Below are 21,065 nucleotides of genomic sequence, written 5' to 3'. Positions count from 1 at the left end.
ATATTCTTGTACATAGGAGCAGTATTATAGTAGTTATATTCTTGTACATAGGAGTAGTATTATAGTAGTTATATTCTTGTACATAGGAGCAGTATTATAGTAGTTATATTCTTGTACATAGGAGCAGTATTATAGTAGTTATATTCTTGTACATAGGAGTAGTATTATAGTAGTTATATTCTTGTACATAGGAGTAGTATTATAGTAGTTATATTTTTGTACATAGGAGGTAGTATTATAGTAGTTATATTCTTGTACATAGGAGCAGTATTATAGTAGTTATATTCTTGTACATAGGAGCAGTATTATAGTAGTTATATTCTTGTACATAGGAGCAGTATTATAGTAGTTATATTCTTGTACATAGGAGTAGTATTATAGTAGTTATATTCTTGTACATAGGATCAGTATTATAGTAGTTATATTCTTGTACATAGGAGTAGTATTATAGTAGTTATATTCTTGTACATAGGAGCAGTATTATAGTAGTTATATTCTTGTATATAGGGGACAGTATTATATATACAGTGTGTTGAACCTTTGAGGCTATTACTTGTCACAGCTGAGGTTTGTTACTCTTGTATCCAGTCTGGACAATGTTTCTTCGCTCCTTCTATCTAGTACTGTGCAGCGAGTTCCTCTTTAGTAGGGGATCTGATGATGGAATTTTATAGTCACTGTGACCAGGTTTATAATGATGTGACTGAGATACCGGATACAGTGAAGCAAAATCCATGAAATACAAAACATTTACCAGACTGTAAAGTGTAAGCTCTTGTGATACAGATCAGAAAACAAACTAATACTGCCTGAGAATCTGCAGGTCGTACATCACAGAACATGTCTGGAGGTGTCTGTCCTGGTAATCGGCAGAGCGCCCCAAACAGGTGCCAGCATGCTACAGACATATAAGACACTCTGAATACAACCGCACGTGGGTGCAAACAATAACACCATCAGATACCAGCACAGCAGACTGCAACTTCATAGACCCAGCAGCGCCTGCTCTGGCCAGGGTGCACTGTAGCAAGCAGCAGTGCATACAGTATATATACATACCGTACAGATACAGTATACAGATACATGCACCACAGCTGTCATTTTACCTATTGCCGGACTGGATTTTTCCATGTGAAGGCGGCCACAAAGTCCAAGAGGTGTAAGGGGAAGATCTGTAATAGTGTGTAGTGTGATAGTGTGATATTACTGAAGTGTGCAGAGGTGACAAGAGGTGTAATAATAGTAATATTCAGCAGTGCTGGTGATACACAGAGAGCAATGTCATAGTCCTCAGGGAAGTAGATGGTGAACAGAGAGCACTGTGATGGTCCTCAGGGACGTGGCCAATGAAAAGAGTGCATAGTGACAGTCCTCAGGGGTGTAGCTGGCGTAAAAGCTCTCCGTAATAGTCCTCAGGGGTGTGGATGGTCAGTAAAGTGCAATGCAATAATCCTTAGGGGAACAGATAATAAAGTGATTGTTTGGTGACAGTCCTCAGGGGGTGTGAATAGTGAATAGAGTGGACTGTGATGATCCTTTAGAAGTGTATACTGTAAACTGTTCACTTGGGGAAAGTCCTTAGTGGTGTTGACAGTGAACAATCATAGTCCACAAGGGTGTAGAAGAGTGCACGGTGTTAGTCCACAGGGGTGTAGATGGTGAAGAGAGTGCGCTGTGATAGTCCTCAGCATGCAGAGTGATAGTCCTCAGGGGTAGATGGTGAACAAAGTGCTCTGTACTAGTCCTCATGGGGTGCAGATGGTAAGTAAAGGACACTGCTTTAAGTACTATGACTTAGGGGAGTAGATAATAAAGTGATTGTTTGGGGATAGTCCTCAGGGGGTGCAGATAGTGAACAGAGTATACCACGATAGTCCTCAGAAGTGTAGTGAACAGTGCTCTGCAATAGTCCTCAGGGTGCAGAAAGTGAACAGTGCTCTGCAATAGTCCTCTGGGTGCAGAAAGTGAACAGTGCTCCACAATACTCCTCAGGGGTGTAGATAGTGAACAGTGCTCTGCAATACTCCTCAGGGGTGTAGATAGAGAACAGTGCTCTGCAATAGTCCTCAGGGTGCAGAAAGTGAACAGCGCTCCGCAATACTCCTCAGGGGTGTAGATAGTGAACAGTGCTCTGCAATAGTCCTCAGGGTGCAGAAAGTGAACAGCGCTCCGCAATACTCCTCAGGGGTGTAGATAGTAAGCAGTGCTCCGCAATAGTCCTCAGGGGTGTAGATAGTAAGCAGTGCTCCGCAATAGTCCTCAGGGGTGTAGATAGTGAACAGTGCTCTGCAATACTCCTCAGGGGTGTAGATAGTGAACAGTGCTCTGCAATACTCCTCAGGGGTGTAGATAGTGAACAGTGCTCTGCAATACTCCTCAGGGGTGTAGATAGTGAACAGTGCTCTGCAATAGTCCTCAGGGTGCAGAAAGTGAACAGCGCTCCGCAATACTCCTCAGGGTGTAGATAGTGAACAGTGCTCTGCAATACTCCTCAGGGTGTAGATAGTGAACAGTGCTCTGCAATACTCCTCAGGGGTGTAGATAGTGAACAGTGCTCCGCAATAGTCCTCAGGGGTGTAGATAGTGAACAGTGCTCTGCAATACTCCTCAGGGTGTAGATAGTGAACAGTGCTCCGCAATAGTCCTCAGGGGTGTAGATAGTGAACAGTGCTCTGCAATAGTCCTCAGGGGTGTAGATAGTGAACAGTGCTCTGCAATACTCCTCAGGGGTGTAGATAGTGAACAGTGCTCTGCAATACTCCTCAGGGTGTAGATAGTGAACAGTGCTCTGCAATACTCCTCAGGGTGCAGAGAATGAACAGTGCCCCGCAATAGTCCTCAGGGGTGTAGATAGTAAGCAGTGCTCTGCAATACTCCTCAGGGTGTAGATAGTGAAATTGGCTTGTGATAGTCCTCAAGGGATACAGATGGTGATGAGAGTGCCTTGTAATAGTCCTCAGGGATTCAGTGAGCCTGCAGCGTCCACAGCGGTATATATGGTGAGTAGAGTGCTCTGTGATAGTCCATAATGCTCAGGGGTGTAAATAGTGAATATTGCTCTGTGATAGCTCTCAACGCGATGACTGTGAATAGAGTGTGAAGTAATAGTGTGATAGTGAGTAGTATGTGCCGTGACAGTGATCAGGCGTGTAATAGCAGGAGACACATAGTGTGCAGTGATGGTGAGATAGATTAGAGTGTGAACCTGGGGTGGAGAGATCTGCTACATCTGGAATAGCAGTGAGTGTGAGTGTGCGAGCGAGTGGTGTGCACAGATGCTGGAGGCAGCTCCACTGACTCAGTCTGTTCTTCCCACTCCAGGGTGATGTCAGTGAACTCACATCTGCAGCCTCAGAGCGGCCTCGCCTATAGGAGGGGCCCCTGTCCCTAACACAACAAAAGTCAGCATGGCAGAGTCTGCTTAACCCCCTACCTGCCATTCTATTCTCATTACTACACCCCCAGCCTGTATATACAGTAGATACACAGCAAAGAGGAGACAATCTATTGCTCCCTGCTATCAGCCACTTCAGGATGAGGCAAAGCCGAGACTGCCATGTTCTTTCAGCTCTCCCCTCCTGACATGGCTGATAACAGATAGTAATAGATTGTATTCTCCTGTCCTACAGTCGGCCTCTCCTCTCCTGACATGGCTGATAACAGATAGTAATAGATTGTATTCCCCTGTCCTACAGTCGGCCTCTCCTCTCCTGACATGGCTGATAACAGATAGTAATAGATTGTATTCTCCTGTCCTACAGTCGGCCTCTCCTCTCCTGACATGGCTGATAACAGATAGTAATAGATTGTATTCTCCTGTCCTACAGTCGGCCTCTCCTCTCCTGACATGGCTGATAATAGATAGTAATAGATTGTATTCCCCTGTCCTATAGTTGGCCTCTCCCCTCCTGACATGGCTGATAGCAGATAGTAATAGATTGTATTCCCCTGTCCTACAGTCGGCCTCTCCTCTCCTGACATGGCTGATAACAGATAGTAATAGATTGTATTCCCCTGTCCTACAGTCGGCCTCTCCTCTCCTGACATGGCTGATAACAGATAGTAATAGATTGTATTCTCCTGTCCTACAGTCGGCCTCTCCCCTCCTGACATGGCTGATAACAGATAGTAATACACTGTAATACCGTACAATAGCAATCTGCTTTGGGTGTGACTAGAGCAGTAGTTGTGGGCGTGCTCTGTGCTCCTCCATACATTTCAGGCCCTCATGCTCCAGTAACAGAGATATTACATTGTTTATTCTCTGCAGATCTGTGGGTGGTCGTGCGCTGCTTGCTGCGGAGTCGCCCAAAAGACGGGGTTAACCCCTCAGGGACACGAGGACGGTGCGGCACAATTACCCGGGTTTTACACCATAACGTGCAGTCATTTGGCTTTAAATATTTTGCATTGATCCTTGTATTGATGTCTTGTACTCTAGTCACATGCAGAGCTGCAGTCACACTTCTGCTGAATTTCCCAGAAAGCATTGCACTGTGACATCAGGTCACGAGTGAGATCAGGACAACAGGCAGTATTCAGAATGCAGCTCTGGAGGTGTTTGGAGCATAAGATAAGAGGTGGTGAATTTCTTTGTCCCTGTGGAGTTCATACATGTAGCGTGTGAGGGGCGAGCGGCCATTGTACCGATACTGTACATGACTATTCCAGATGGCAGCATCTGTGACCTGCGGGGATTCGCACAGCTGGCGGCGGACGGACGGACAATGATGGAGCAGACTTTATTTTCTCCTCCGTGAAATAATAAACCAGGGATTTTTATAAGGGATTTGGCCCAAGGTCTCCGATTTAGCAGAGGATGCTGAGTCTGCACCCAGGACCGGGGGAGGGGGGACAAGTCTGCGGCCGGGCTCACCAGATCCCAACATCCGAAATATAGATTACTGTGTACACTGAGCAGTCACATGACCTAGGCTCCACCCACACCTCAGGCTACCTGGTAATGGGGTCACCTCAGGGCTGAATATTAGGGTCACATGGAATGACCCTCTTACTTTTTATTCCCACTATAAACCCAAAAAATGACTTCATGTTGTTTTCAGCTGTTCTGAGATCCTGAATGGCATATAACTCTACTCCGCCTCCCTGTTTATGTCAATGTCAGTCTCTACTTTAAATTGGGATTCTATTCCTGGAAGCTCAGAATGGGCGGAGCCATGGTCCTGGCACTAGGACCCAGTCACTTTGATTATGGCTGTCCAGTGCACATTGGCACGAAGCTCCCCCTCCACGTGACCGGCCGAGGTGCTGGATGATACAATGGCCGTGGCACATTCCCCACAGCAGCTGACTCTGCTGAACCTGCAGTGAATGAGCCGCTCCTGTCAGCAGATCAGGGGCTGACGGCTGCGGGGCACAGTAATACCGCCCAACGTACCGCCACATCCACACATATAATGTGACCTCCATTATATAAGAGCGGGGGAGGGGAGGTCACACCGCACATTCCTGCAGCACCCCACATCACTAGAGAATTATTGGGTGTCACTGTCTGGCAATTATCTGGTTAATTAATAAGTGTCTGCCAGGCCGTCACCTGTACCCCATCACACTGGACGGCAAGTATAGAATTCACCTAAGAGAATCTGCAACATAGTCATCCTCCAGCTGTCAGCGACTATCGTAAGGAAATATACAGCCCCGGAATAAGGATTATAAATACTAACTATATACAGTGAATACATATAATGCTATACGTACTGCCATATGGTACTGGTATGGATGATACTACTATATAGATACTGGTATGGATGATACTATTATATAGATACCGGTATGGATGATACTACTATATAGATACCGGTATGGAGGATACTACTATATAGATACTGGTATGGATGATACTACTATAGAGATACCAGTATGGATGATACTATTATATAGATACCGGTATGGAGGATACTACTATATAGATACAGGTATGGATGATACTACTATATAGATACTGGTATGGATGATACTACTATATAGATACTGGTATGGATGATACTATTATATAGATACCGGTATGGAGGATACTACTATATAGATACAGGTATGGATGATACTACTATATAGATACTGGTATGGATGATACTACTATATAGATACCAGTATGGATGATACTATTATATAGATACCGGTATGGAGGATACTACTATATAGATACTGGTATGGATGATACTACTATATAGATACCAGTATGGATGATACTACTATATAGATACCAGTATGGATGATACTACTATATAGATACTGGTATGGATGATACTACTATAGAGATACCGGTATGGATGATACTATATGGGTTCTATTACGGGTGGTATTATTATAAAGGTTCTAGTACAGGTGGTATTATTATATGGGTTCTAGTACAGGTGGTATTATTATATGGGTTCTAGTACAGGTGGTATTATATGGGTTCTAGTACAGGTGGTATTATATGGGTTCTAGTACAGGTGGTATTATTATATGGGTTCTAATACAGGTGCTATTATATGGGTTCTAGTACAGGTGCTATTATTATATGGGTTCTAGTACAGGTAGTATTATATGGGTTCTAGTACAGGTGGTATTATTATATGGGTTCTAGTACAGGTGGTATTATATGGGTTCTAGTACAGGTAGTATTATTATATAGGTTCTAGTACAGGTGGTATTATTATATGGGTTCTAGTACAGGTGCTATTATTATATGGGTTCTAGTACAGGTGGTATTATATGGGTTCTAGTACAGGTGGTATTATTATATGGGTTCTAGTACAGCTGGTATTATTATATGGGTTCTAGTACAGGTGCTATTATTATATGGGTTCTAGAACAGGTGGTATTATATGGGTTCTAGTACAGGTGGTATTATATGGGTTCTAGTACAGGTGCTATTATTATATGGGTTCTAGTACAGGTGGTATTATATGGGTTCTAGTACAGGTGGTATTATATGGGTTCTAGTACAGGTGGTATTATATGGGTTCTAGTACAGGTGGTATTATATGGGTTCTAGTACAGGTGGTATTATTATATGGGTTCTAGTACAGGTGGTATTATATGGGTTCTAGTACAGGTGGTATTATATGGGTTCTAGTACACGTGATATTATTATATGGGTTCTAGTACAGGTGCTATTATACGGGTTCTAGTACAGGTGCTATTATATGGGTTCTAGTACAGGTAGTATTATTATATAGGTTCTAGTACAGGTGGTATTATTATATGGGTTCTAGTACAGGTGCTATTATTATATGGGTTCTAGTACAGGTGGTATTATATGGGTTCTAGTACAGGTGGTATTATTATATGGGTTCTAGTACAGGTGCTATTATTATATGGGTTCTAGTACAGGTGGTATTATATGGGTTCTAGTACAGGTGGTATTATATGGGTTCTAGTACAGGTGGTATTATATGGGTTCTAGTACAGGTGGTATTATATGGGTTCTAGTACAGGTGGTATTATATGGGTTCTAGTACAGGTGGTATTATATGGGTTCTAGTACAGGTGGTATTATATGGGTTCTAGTACAGGTGGTATTATTATATGGGTTCTAGTACAGGTGGTATTATTATATGGGTTCTAGTACAGGTGGTATTATATGGGTTCTAGTACAGGTGGTATTATTATATGGGTTCTAGTACAGGTGGTATTATTATATGAGTTCTAGTACAGGTGCTATTATTATATGGGTTCTAGTACAGGTGGTATTATATGGGTTCTAGTACAGGTGGTATTATTATATGGGTTCTAGTACAGGTGCTATTATTATATGGGTTCTAGTACAGGTGGTATTATATGGGTTCTAGTACAGGTGGTATTATTATATGGGTTCTAGTACAGGTGCTATTATTATATGGGTTCTAGTACAGGTGGTATTATATGGGTTCTAGTACAGGTGCTATTATTATATGGGTTCTAGTACAGGTGGTATTATATGGGTTCTAGTACAGGTGGTATTATATGGGTTCTAGTACAGGTGGTATTATATGGGTTCTAGTACAGGTGGTATTATTATATGGGTTCTAGTACAGGTGGTATTATTATATGAGTTCTAGTACAGGTACAGTATCTAGTACCTTGTTGAGTTCCTGCTGATTCCCGAAGAGCTGGTGGTACCGGCGGTATTTGCCCTCGCGGTACTTGGCGCTGATATACGTCTTGCGCTCCTGCGAGCTGCTCCACTGGTCGATGGCTTCGCTGGGGGGCACATTGGCCGCCCAGAACTTGTTGCTGACCTCGTTGCAAAGTTTCAGGAAGAGCTGGCGAGAAAAGAGCAAGAAGCAGTTAGCGGTAATGAGCTGCAGCGAGCGCTAATCCGAGGAGCAGATGGGCCTGATAAATAGATAATGACCCTGGCGCAGGGACCCTTTATATGCCAGGCGTACACCCCCAGCCCCGCACATGGGCATCACACACCACACAAGGCCTCCGGGGAAGGAACAAGTTGACAGTGGCATCTGCTGTAAACCACTGCCATGGAATACTGGTTAGTGGAAGTGTCACCCAGCTTTCCACAGACACTGAACGGCAAATATAAATCTGCATTGTTCCGCAGGATAAAATTTATGATTCAATGACTAAGTTTCAGTCTTTACTGCATCCCTTGCATTATATTCATCTATTAGATAGCTCTGGATGACGATACCTATTACAGGGGGGGCTATAGGGCATGGATTGTTGGGGTGAACCATGTCCGGGATCAATGGGGGACCCGAGAGAAGACCCACACAGTAGTGAACTCATCATTACACTGCACACCTCACATACAACATAAACACTCAGATCGCCTGGACATAAAACCTCCAGAGCAAACATCACCTGACCATAGTGGCCGCACATACAACAAAGAACATTCCAACACAGAGAGGAATCCAAGGCTCATTAACCCCTCACACACTGCTGACCAAGCCGAGCATGAGAGTGAATACATCACCGACCCAAAATATAAGGAATAGCGGATAACAGAGGACAACAGATGGCATCCACCTCACCTACATTATGTCCCATCCTGAAAGGAAGTCAATCACATAAAGCTGAACCTACTGTTTCCTGCATTGTAAAGGAGACAATCCTACAGGCATGGAAACCATCAACAAGTAGGGAGAAATCTGCTCCCAATGTTTGTCTCACTGCAGAGGTATGTCCATCTTATACACTGCACCCCCCCCCCACTCACCTCTATCATCTCCTCTGTCCAGATCTTGTTGTCCATCTTAAGGCTCCGCACTTTGCTTATACTGGGGCCCAAACTGCGATGTTCACCTTCAATAATCAGAAAATATAACAATGAATATATATATACTGCTCCTATGTACAAGAATAAACCTACTATAATACTGCTCCTATGTACAAGAATATAACTACTATAATACTGCCCCCTATGTACAAGAATATAACTACTATAATACTACTCCTATATACAAGAATATAACTACTATAATACTACTCCTATGTACAAGAATATAACTACTATAATACTACCTCCTATGTACAAGAATATAACTACTATAATACTACTCCTATGTACAAGAATATAACTACTATAATACTGCTCCTATGTACAAGAATATAACTACTATAATACTGCTCCTATCAACAAGAATATAACTACTATAATACTGCTCCTAAGTACAAGAATATAACTACTATAATACTGCCCCCTATGTACAAGAATATAACTACTATAATACTACTCCTATATACAAGAATATAACTACTATAATACTACTCCTATGTACAAGAATATAACTACTATAATACTACCTCCTATGTACAAGAATATAACTACTATAATACTGCCCCCTATGTACAAGAATATAACTACTATAATACTACTCCTATATACAAGAATATAACTACTATAATACTGCCCCCTATGTACAAGAATATAACTACTATAATACTACTCCTATATACAAGAATATAACTACTATAATACTACTCCTATGTACAAGAATATAACTACTATAATACTACCTCCTATGTACAAGAATATAACTACTATAATACTGCCCCCTATGTACAAGAATATAACTACTATAATACTACTCCTATATACAAGAATATAACTACTATAATACTGCCCCCTATGTACAAGAATATAACTACTATAATACTACCTCCTATGTACAAGAATATAACTACTATAATACTACCTCCTATGTACAAGAATATAACTACTATAATACTACTCCTATGTACAAGAATATAACTACTATAATACTACTCCTCTGTACAAGAATATAACTACTATAATACTACTCCTATGTACAAGAATATAACTACTATAATACTGCTCCTGTGTACAAGAATATAACTACTATAATACTGGTCCTATGTACAAAAATATAACTACTATAATACTGGTCCTATGTACAAAAATATAACTACTATAATACTACCTCCTATGTACAAGAATATAACTACTATAATACTACATCCTATGTACAAGAATATAACTACTATAATACTGCTCCTATGTACAAGAATATAACTACTATAATACTACCTCCTATGTACAAGAATATAACTACTATAATACTACCTCCTATGTACAAGAATATAACTACTATAATACTACTCCTATGTACAAGAATATAACTACTATAATACTGCTCCTATGTACAAGAATATAACTACTATAATACTGCTCCTAAGTACAAGAATATAACTACTATAATACTACTCCTCTGTACAAGAATATAACTACTATAATACTACTCCTATGTACAAGAATATAACTACTATAATACTGCTCCTGTGTACAAGAATATAACTACTATAATACTGGTCCTATGTACAAAAATATAACTACTATAATACTGGTCCTATGTACAAAAATATAACTACTATAATACTACCTCCTATGTACAAGAATATAACTACTATAATACTACCTCCTATGTACAAGAATATAACTACTATAATACTGCTCCTATGTACAAGAATATAACTACTATAATACTACCTCCTATGTACAAGAATATAACTACTATAATACTACTCCTATGTACAAGAATATAACTACTATAATACTACTCCTATGTACAAGAATATAACTACTATAATACTGGTCCTATGTACAAGAATATAACTACTATAATACTACCTCCTATGTACAAGAATATAACTACTATAATACTGGTCCTATGTACAAAAATATAACTACTATAATACTGGTCCTATGTACAAAAATATAACTACTATAATACTACCTCCTATGTACAAGAATATAACTACTATAATACTACCTCCTATGTACAAGAATATAACTACTATAATACTGCTCCTATGTACAAGAATATAACTACTATAATACTACCTCCTATGTACAAGAATATAACTACTATAATACTGCTCCTATGTACAAGAATATAACTACTATAATACTACTCTTATGTACAAGAATATAACTACTATAATACTACTCCTATCTACAAGAATATAACTACTATAATACTACTCCTATGTACAAGAATATAACTACTATAATACTGCTCCTATGTACAAGAATATAACTACTATAATACTACCTCCTATGTACAAGAATATAACTACTATAATACTACCTCCTATGTACAAGAATATAACTACTATAATACTGCTCCTATGTACAAGAATATAACTACTATAATACTACTCCTATGTACAAGAATATAACTACTATAATACTGCTCCTATGTACAAGAATATAACTACTATAATACTACTCCTATGTACAAGAAAATAATTACTATAATACTGCTCCTATGTACAAGAATATAACTACTATAATACTACTCCTATGTACAAGAATATAACTACTATAATACTGCTCCTATGTACAAGAATATAACTACTATAATACTACTCCTATGTACAAGAATATAACTACTATAATACTACTCCTATGTACAAGAATATAACTACTATAATACTACCTCCTATGTACAGGAATATAACTACTATAATACTACTCCTATGTACAAGAATATAACCACTATAATACTACTCCTATGTACAAGAATATAACTACTATAATACTACTCCTATGTACAAGAATATAACTACTATAATACTACCTCCTATGTACAGGAATATAACTACTATAATACTACTCCTATGTACAAGAATATAACTACTATAATACTACTCCTATGTACAAGAATATAACTACTATAATACTACCTCCTATGTACAGGAATATAACTACTATAATACTGCTCCTATGTACAAGAATATAACTACTATAATACTGCTCCTATGTACAAGAATATAACTACTATAATACTACTCCTATCTACAAGAATATAACTACTATAATACTACTCCTATGTACAAGAATATAACTACTATAATACTACCTCCTATGTACAAGAATATAACCACTATAATACTACTCCTATGTACAAGAATATAACTACTATAATACTACCTCCTATGTACAAGAATATAACTACTATAATACTACTCCTATGAACAAGAATATAACTACTATAATACTACTCCTATGTACAAGAATATAACTACTATAATACTACCTCCTATGTACAAGAATATAACTACTATAATACTACTCCTATGTACAAGAATATAATTACTATAATACTACTCCTATGTACAAGAATATATCTACTATAATACTACCTCCTATGTACAAGAATACAACTACTATAATACTACCTCCTATGTACAAGAATATAACTACTATAATACTACCTCCTATGTACAAGAATATAACTACTATAATACTACCTCATATGTACAAGAATATAACTACTATAATACTGCTCCTATGTACAAGAATATAACTACTATAATACTGCTCCTATCTACAAGAATATAACTACTATAATACTACTCCTATGTACAAGAATATAACTACTATAATACTGCTCCTATGTACAAGAATATAACTACTATAATACTGCTCCTATGTACAAGAATATATCTACTATAATACTGCTCCTATGTACAAGAATATAACTACTATAATACTGCTCCTATGTACAAGAATATAACTACTATAATACTACCTCCTATGTACAAGAATATAACTACTATAATACTACCTCCTATGTACAAGAATATAACTACTATAATACTACCTCCTATGTACAAGAATATAACTACTATAATACTACCTCCTATGTACAAGAATATAACTACTATAATACTGCTCCTATGTACAAGAATATAACTACTATAATACTACTCTTATGTACAAGAATATAGCTACTATAATACTACTCCTATCTACAAGAATATAACTACTATAATACTACTCCTATGTACAAGAATATAACTACTATAATACTACCTCCTATGTACAAGAATATAACTACTATAATACTGCTCCTATGTACAAGAATATAACTACTATAATACTGCTCCTATGTACAAGAATATAACTACTATAATACTACTCCTATGTACAAGAATATAACTACTATAATACTACCTCCTATGTACAAGAATATAACTACTATAATACTGCTCCTATGTACAAGAATATAACTACTATAATACTACTCTTATGTACAAGAATATAACTACTATAATACTACTCCTATCTACAAGAATATAACTACTATAATACTACTCCTATGTACAAGAATATAACTACTATAATACTGCTCCTATGTACAAGAATATAACTACTATAATACTACTCCTATGTACAAGAAAATAATTACTATAATACTGCTCCTATGTACAAGAATATAACTACTATAATACTACTCCTATGTACAAGAATATAACTACTATAATACTACTCCTATGTACAAGAATATAACTACTATAATACTACCTCCTATGTACAGGAATATAACTACTATAATACTACTCCTATGTACAAGACTATAACCACTATAATACTACTCCTATGTACAAGAATATAACTACTATAATACTACTCCTATGTACAAGAATATAACTACTATAATACTACCTCCTATGTACAGGAATATAACTACTATAATACTACTCCTATGTACAAGAATATAACTACTATAATACTACTCCTATGTACAAGAATATAACTACTATAATACTACCTCCTATGTACAGGAATATAACTACTATAATACTGCTCCTATGTACAAGAATATAACTACTATAATACTACCTCCTATGTACAAGAATATAACTACTATAATACTACTCCTATCTACAAGAATATAACTACTATAATACTGCTCCTATGTACAAGAATATAACTACTATAATACTGCTCCTATGTACAAGAATATAACTACTATAATACTACTCCTATGTACAAGAATATAACTACTATAATACTACTCCTATCTACAAGAATATAACTACTATAATACTACTCCTATGTACAAGAATATAACTACTATAATACTACCTCCTATGTACAAGAATATAACCACTATAATACTACTCCTATGTACAAGAATATAACTACTATAATACTGCTCCTATGTACAAGAATATAACTACTATAATACTACTCCTATGTACAAGAATATAACTACTATAATACTACTCCTATGTACAAGAATATAACTACTATAATACTGCTCCTATGTACAAGAATATAACTACTATAATACTGCTCCTAAGTACAAGAATATAACTACTATAATACTACTCCTCTGTACAAGAATATAACTACTATAATACTACTCCTATGTACAAGAATATAACTACTATAATACTGCTCCTGTGTACAAGAATATAACTACTATAATACTGGTCCTATGTACAAAAATATAACTACTATAATACTGGTCCTATGTACAAAAATATAACTACTATAATACTACCTCCTATGTACAAGAATATAACTACTATAATACTACCTCCTATGTACAAGAATATAACTACTATAATACTGCTCCTATGTACAAGAATATAACTACTATAATACTACCTCCTATGTACAAGAATATAACTACTATAATACTACCTCCTATGTACAAGAATATAACTACTATAATACTACTCCTATGTACAAGAATATAACTACTATAATACTGCTCCTATGTACAAGAATATAACTACTATAATACTGCTCCTAAGTACAAGAATATAACTACTATAATACTACTCCTCTGTACAAGAATATAACTACTATAATACTGCTCCTGTGTACAAGAATATAACTACTATAATACTGGTCCTATGTACAAAAATATAACTACTATAATACTGGTCCTATGTACAAAAATATAACTACTATAATACTACCTCCTATGTACAAGAATATAACTACTATAATACTACCTCCTATGTACAAGAATATAACTACTATAATACTGCTCCTATGTACAAGAATATAACTACTATAATACTACCTCCTATGTACAAGAATATAACTACTATAATACTACTCCTATGTACAAGAATATAACTACTATAATACTACTCCTATGTACAAGAATATAACTACTATAATACTGGTCCTATGTACAAGAATATAACTACTATAATACTACTCCTATGTACAAGAATATAACTACTATAATACTGGTCCTATGTACAAAAATATAACTACTATAATACTGGTCCTATGTACAAAAATATAACTACTATAATACTGGTCCTATGTACAAAAATATAACTACTATAATACTACCTCCTATGTACAAGAATATAACTACTATAATACTACCTCCTATGTACAAGAATATAACTACTATAATACTGCTCCTATGTACAAGAATATAACTACTATAATACTACCTCCTATGTACAAGAATATAACTACTATAATACTGCTCCTATGTACAAGAATATAACTACTATAATACTACTCTTATGTACAAGAATATAACTACTATAATACTACTCCTATCTACAAGAATATAACTACTATAATACTACTCCTATGTACAAGAATATAACTACTATAATACTGCTCCTATGTACAAGAATATAACTACTATAATACTACCTCCTATGTACAAGAATATAACTACTATAATACTACCTCCTATGTACAAGAATATAACTACTATAATACTACCTCCTATGTACAAGAATATAACTACTATAATACTACCTCCTATGTACAAGAATATAACTACTTTAATACTGCTCCTATGTACAAGAATATAACTACTATAATACTACTCTTATGTACAAGAATATAACTACTATAATACTACTCCTATCTAAAAGACTATAACTACTATAATACTACTCCTATGTACAAGAATATAACTACTATAATACTACCTCCTATGTACAAGAATATAACTACTATAATACTGCTCCTATGTACAAGAATATAACTACTATAATACTGCTCCTATGTACAAGAATATAACTACTATAATACTACCTCCTATGTACAAGAATATAACTACTATAATACTGCTCCTATGTACAAGAATATAACTACTATAATACTACTCTTATGTACAAGAATATAACTACTATAATACTACTCCTATCTACAAGAATATAACTACTATAATACTACTCCTATGTACAAGAATATAACTACTATAATACTGCTCCTATGTACAAGAATATAACTACTATAATACTACTCCTATGTACAAGAATATAACTACTATAATACTACTCCTATGTACAAGAATATAACTACTATAATACTACCTCCTATGTACAGGAATATAACTACTATAATACTACTCCTATGTACAAGAATATAACCACTATAATACTACTCCTATGTACAAGAATATAACTACTATAATACTACTCCTATGTACAAGAATATAACTACTATAATACTACCTCCTATGTACAGGAATATAACTACTATAATACTACTCCTATGTACAAGAATATAACTACTATAATACTACTCCTATGTACAAGAATATAACTACTATAATACTACCTCCTATGTACAGGAATATAACTACTATAATACTGCTCCTATGTACAAGAATATAACTACTATAATACTACCTCCTATGTACAAGAATATAACTACTATAATACTACTCCTATCTACAAGAATATAACTACTATAATACTGCTCCTATGTACAAGAATATAACTACTATAATACTGCTCCTATGTACAAGAATATAACTACTATAATACTACTCCTATCTACAAGAATATAACTACTATAATACTACTCCTATGTACAAGAATATAACTACTATAATACTACCTCCTATGTACAAGAATATAACCACTATAATACTACTCCTATGTACAAGAATATAACTACTATAATACTACCTCCTATGTACAAGAATATAACTACTATAATACTACTCCTATGTACAAGAATATAACTACTATAATACTACTCCTATGTACAAGAATATAACTACTATAATACTACCTCCTATGTACAAGAATATAACTACTATAATACTACTCCTATGTACAAGAATATAATTACTATAATACTACTCCTATGTACAAGAATATATCTACTATAATACTACCTCCTATGTACAAGAATACAACTACTATAATACTACCTCCTATGTACAAGAATATAACTACTATAATACTACCTCCTATGTACAAGAATATAACTACTATAATACTACCTCATATGTACAAGAATATAACTACTATAATACTGCTCCTATGTACAAGAATATAACTACTATAATACTGCTCCTATCTACAAGAATATAACTACTATAATACTACTCCTATGTACAAGAATATAACTACTATAATACTGCTCCTATGTACAAGAATATAACTACTATAATACTGCTCCTATGTACAAGAATATATCTACTATAATACTGCTCCTATGTACAAGAATATAACTACTATAATACTGCTCCTATGTACAAGAATATAACTACTATAATACTACCTCCTATGTACAAGAATATAACTACTATAATACTACCTCCTATGTACAAGAATATAACTACTATAATACTACCTCCTATGTACAAGAATATAACTACTATAATACTACCTCCTATGTACAAGAATATAACTACTATAATACTGCTCCTATGTACAAGAATATAACTACTATAATACTACTCTTATGTACAAGAATATAGCTACTATAATACTACTCCTATCTACAAGAATATAACTACTATAATACTACTCCTATGTACAAGAATATAACTACTATAATACTACCTCCTATGTACAAGAATATAACTACTATAATACTGCTCCTATGTACAAGAATATAACTACTATAATACTGCTCCTATGTACAAGAATATAACTACTATAATACTACTCCTATGTACAAGAATATAACTACTATAATACTACCTCCTATGTACAAAAATATAACTACTATAATACTGCTCCTATGTACAAGAATATAACTACTATAATACTACTCTTATGTACAAGAATATAACTACTATAATACTACTCCTATCTACAAGAATATAACTACTATAATACTACTCCTATGTACAAGAATATAACTACTATAATACTGCTCCTATGTACAAGAATATAACTACTATAATACTACTCCTATGTACAAGAAAATAATTACTATAATACTGCTCCTATGTACAAGAATATAACTACTATAATACTACTCCTATGTACAAGAATATAACTACTATAATACTGCTCCTATGTACAAGAATATAACTACTATAATACTACTCCTATGTACAAGAATATAACTACTATAATACTACTCCTATGTACAAGAATATAACTACTATAATACTACCTCCTATGTACAGGAATATAACTACTATAATACTACTCCTATGTACAAGAATATAACCACTATAATACTACTCCTATGTACAAGAATATAACTACTATAATACTACTCCTATGTACAAGAATATAACTACTATAATACTACCTCCTATGTACAGGAATATAACTACTATAATACTACTCCTATGTACAAGAATATAACTACTATAATACTACTCCTATGTACAAGAATATAACTACTATAATACTACCTCCTATGTACAGGAATATAACTACTATAATACTGCTCCTATGTACAAGAATATAACTACTATAATACTACCTCCTATGTACAAGAATATAACTACTATAATACTACTCCTATCTACAAGAATATAACTACTATAATACTGCTCCTATGTACAAGAATATAACTACTATAATACTGCTCCTATGTACAAGAATATAACTACTATAATACTACTCCTATGCTACAAGAATATAACTACTATAATACTACTCCTATGTACAAGAATATAACTACTATAATACTACCTCCTATGTACAAGAATATAACCACTATAATACTACTCCTATGTACAAGAATATAACCACTATAATACTACCTCCTATGTACAAGAATATAACTACTATAATACTACTCCTATGTACAAGAATATAACTACTATAATACTACTCCTATGTACAAGAATATAACTACTATAATACTACCTCCTATGTACAAGAATATAACTACTATAATACTACTCCTATGTACAAGAATATAACTACTATAATACTACTCCTATGTACAAGAATATATCTACTATAATACTACCTCCTATGTACAAGAATACAACTACTATAATACTACCTCCTATGTACAAGAATATAACTACTATAATACTACCTCCTATGTACAAGAATATAACTACTATAATACTACCTCATATGTACAAGAATATAACTACTATAATACTGCTCCTATGTACAAGAATATAACTACTATAATACTGCTCCTATCTACAAGAATATAACTACTATAATACTACTCCTATGTACAAGAATATAACTACTATAATACTGCTCCTATGTACAAGAATATAACTACTATAATACTGCTCCTATGTACAAGAATATATCTACTATAATACTGCTCCTATGTACAAGAATATAACTACTATAATACTGCTCCTATGTACAAGAATATAACTACTATAATACTACTCCTATGTACAAGAATATAACTACTATAATACTGCTCCTATGTACAAGAATATAACTACTATAATACTGCTCCTAGGTACAAGAATATAACTACTATAATACTACTCCTATGTACAAGAATATAACTACTATAATACTACCTCTTATGTACAAGAATATAACTACTATAATACTACCTCCTATGTAGAAGAATATAACTACTATAATACTACTCCTATGTACAAGAATATAACTACTATAATACTACTCCTATGTACAAGAATACAACTACTATAATACCACCTCCTATGTACAAGAATATAACTACTATAATACTACTCCTATGTACAAGAATATAACTACTATAATACTGCTCCTAAGTACAAGAATATAACTACTATAATACTACTCCTCTGTACAAGAATATAACTACTATAATACTACTCCTATGTACAAGAATATAACTACTATAATACTGCTCCTGTGTACAAGAATATAACTACTATAATACTGGTCCTGTGTACAAAAATATAACTTATATAATACTGGTCCTATGTACAAAAATATAACTACTATAATACTACCTCCTATGTACAAGAATATAACTACTATAATACTACCTCCTATGTACAAGAATATAACTACTATAATACTGCTCCTATGTACAAGAATATAACTACTATAATACTACCTCCTATGTACAAGAATATAACTACTATAATACTACTCCTATGTACAAGAATATAACTACTATAATACTACTCCTATGTACAAGAATATAACTACTATAATACTGGTCCTATGTACAAGAATATAACTACTATAATACTACTCCTATGTACAAGAATATAACTACTATAATACTGGTCCTATGTACAAAAATATAACTACTATAATACTGGTCCTATGTACAAAAATATAACTACTATAATACTGGTCCTATGTACAAAAATATAACTACTATAATACTACCTCCTATGTACAAGAATATAACTACTATAATACTACCTCCTATGTACAAGAATATAACTACTATAATACTGCTCCTATGTACAAGAATATAACTACTATAATACTACCTCCTATGTACAAGAATATAACTACTATAATACTGCTCCCATGTACAAGAATATAACTACTATAATACTACTCTTATGTACAAGAATATAACTACTATAATACTACTCCTATCTACAAGAATATAACTACTATAATACTACTCCTATGTACAAGAATATAACTACTATAATACTGCTCCTATGTACAAG

The 21,065-nt window shown here is 34.5% G+C and overlaps 1 protein-coding gene across 4 annotated transcripts in view; it reads right to left on the bottom strand.

Moving 5' to 3' along the window:
- The window catches only part of ARAP1 (ArfGAP with RhoGAP domain, ankyrin repeat and PH domain 1), a 126,132-nt gene that overhangs the window by 26,029 nt on the left and 79,038 nt on the right, over positions 1-21,065 (bottom strand). For all 4 annotated transcript variants that reach the window (XM_075266332.1, XM_075266331.1, XM_075266329.1 and 1 more), the window contains exons 12-13: positions 9,170-9,255; positions 8,070-8,252 (exon numbers count right to left, since the gene is read on the bottom strand). In XM_075266332.1, coding sequence (XP_075122433.1) covers positions 8,070-8,252; positions 9,170-9,255 — 269 coding nt within the window. The remainder of the gene's footprint in view (positions 1-8,069; positions 8,253-9,169; positions 9,256-21,065) is intronic.

Source organism: Leptodactylus fuscus, chromosome 2 (genome assembly GCF_031893055.1).
Source record: "Leptodactylus fuscus isolate aLepFus1 chromosome 2, aLepFus1.hap2, whole genome shotgun sequence".
Classification (NCBI taxonomy): Eukaryota; Metazoa; Chordata; class Amphibia; order Anura; family Leptodactylidae; genus Leptodactylus; species Leptodactylus fuscus.
Note: the sequence above shows the minus strand (reverse complement) of the source record. Positions and strands in the feature narration are given on the sequence as shown.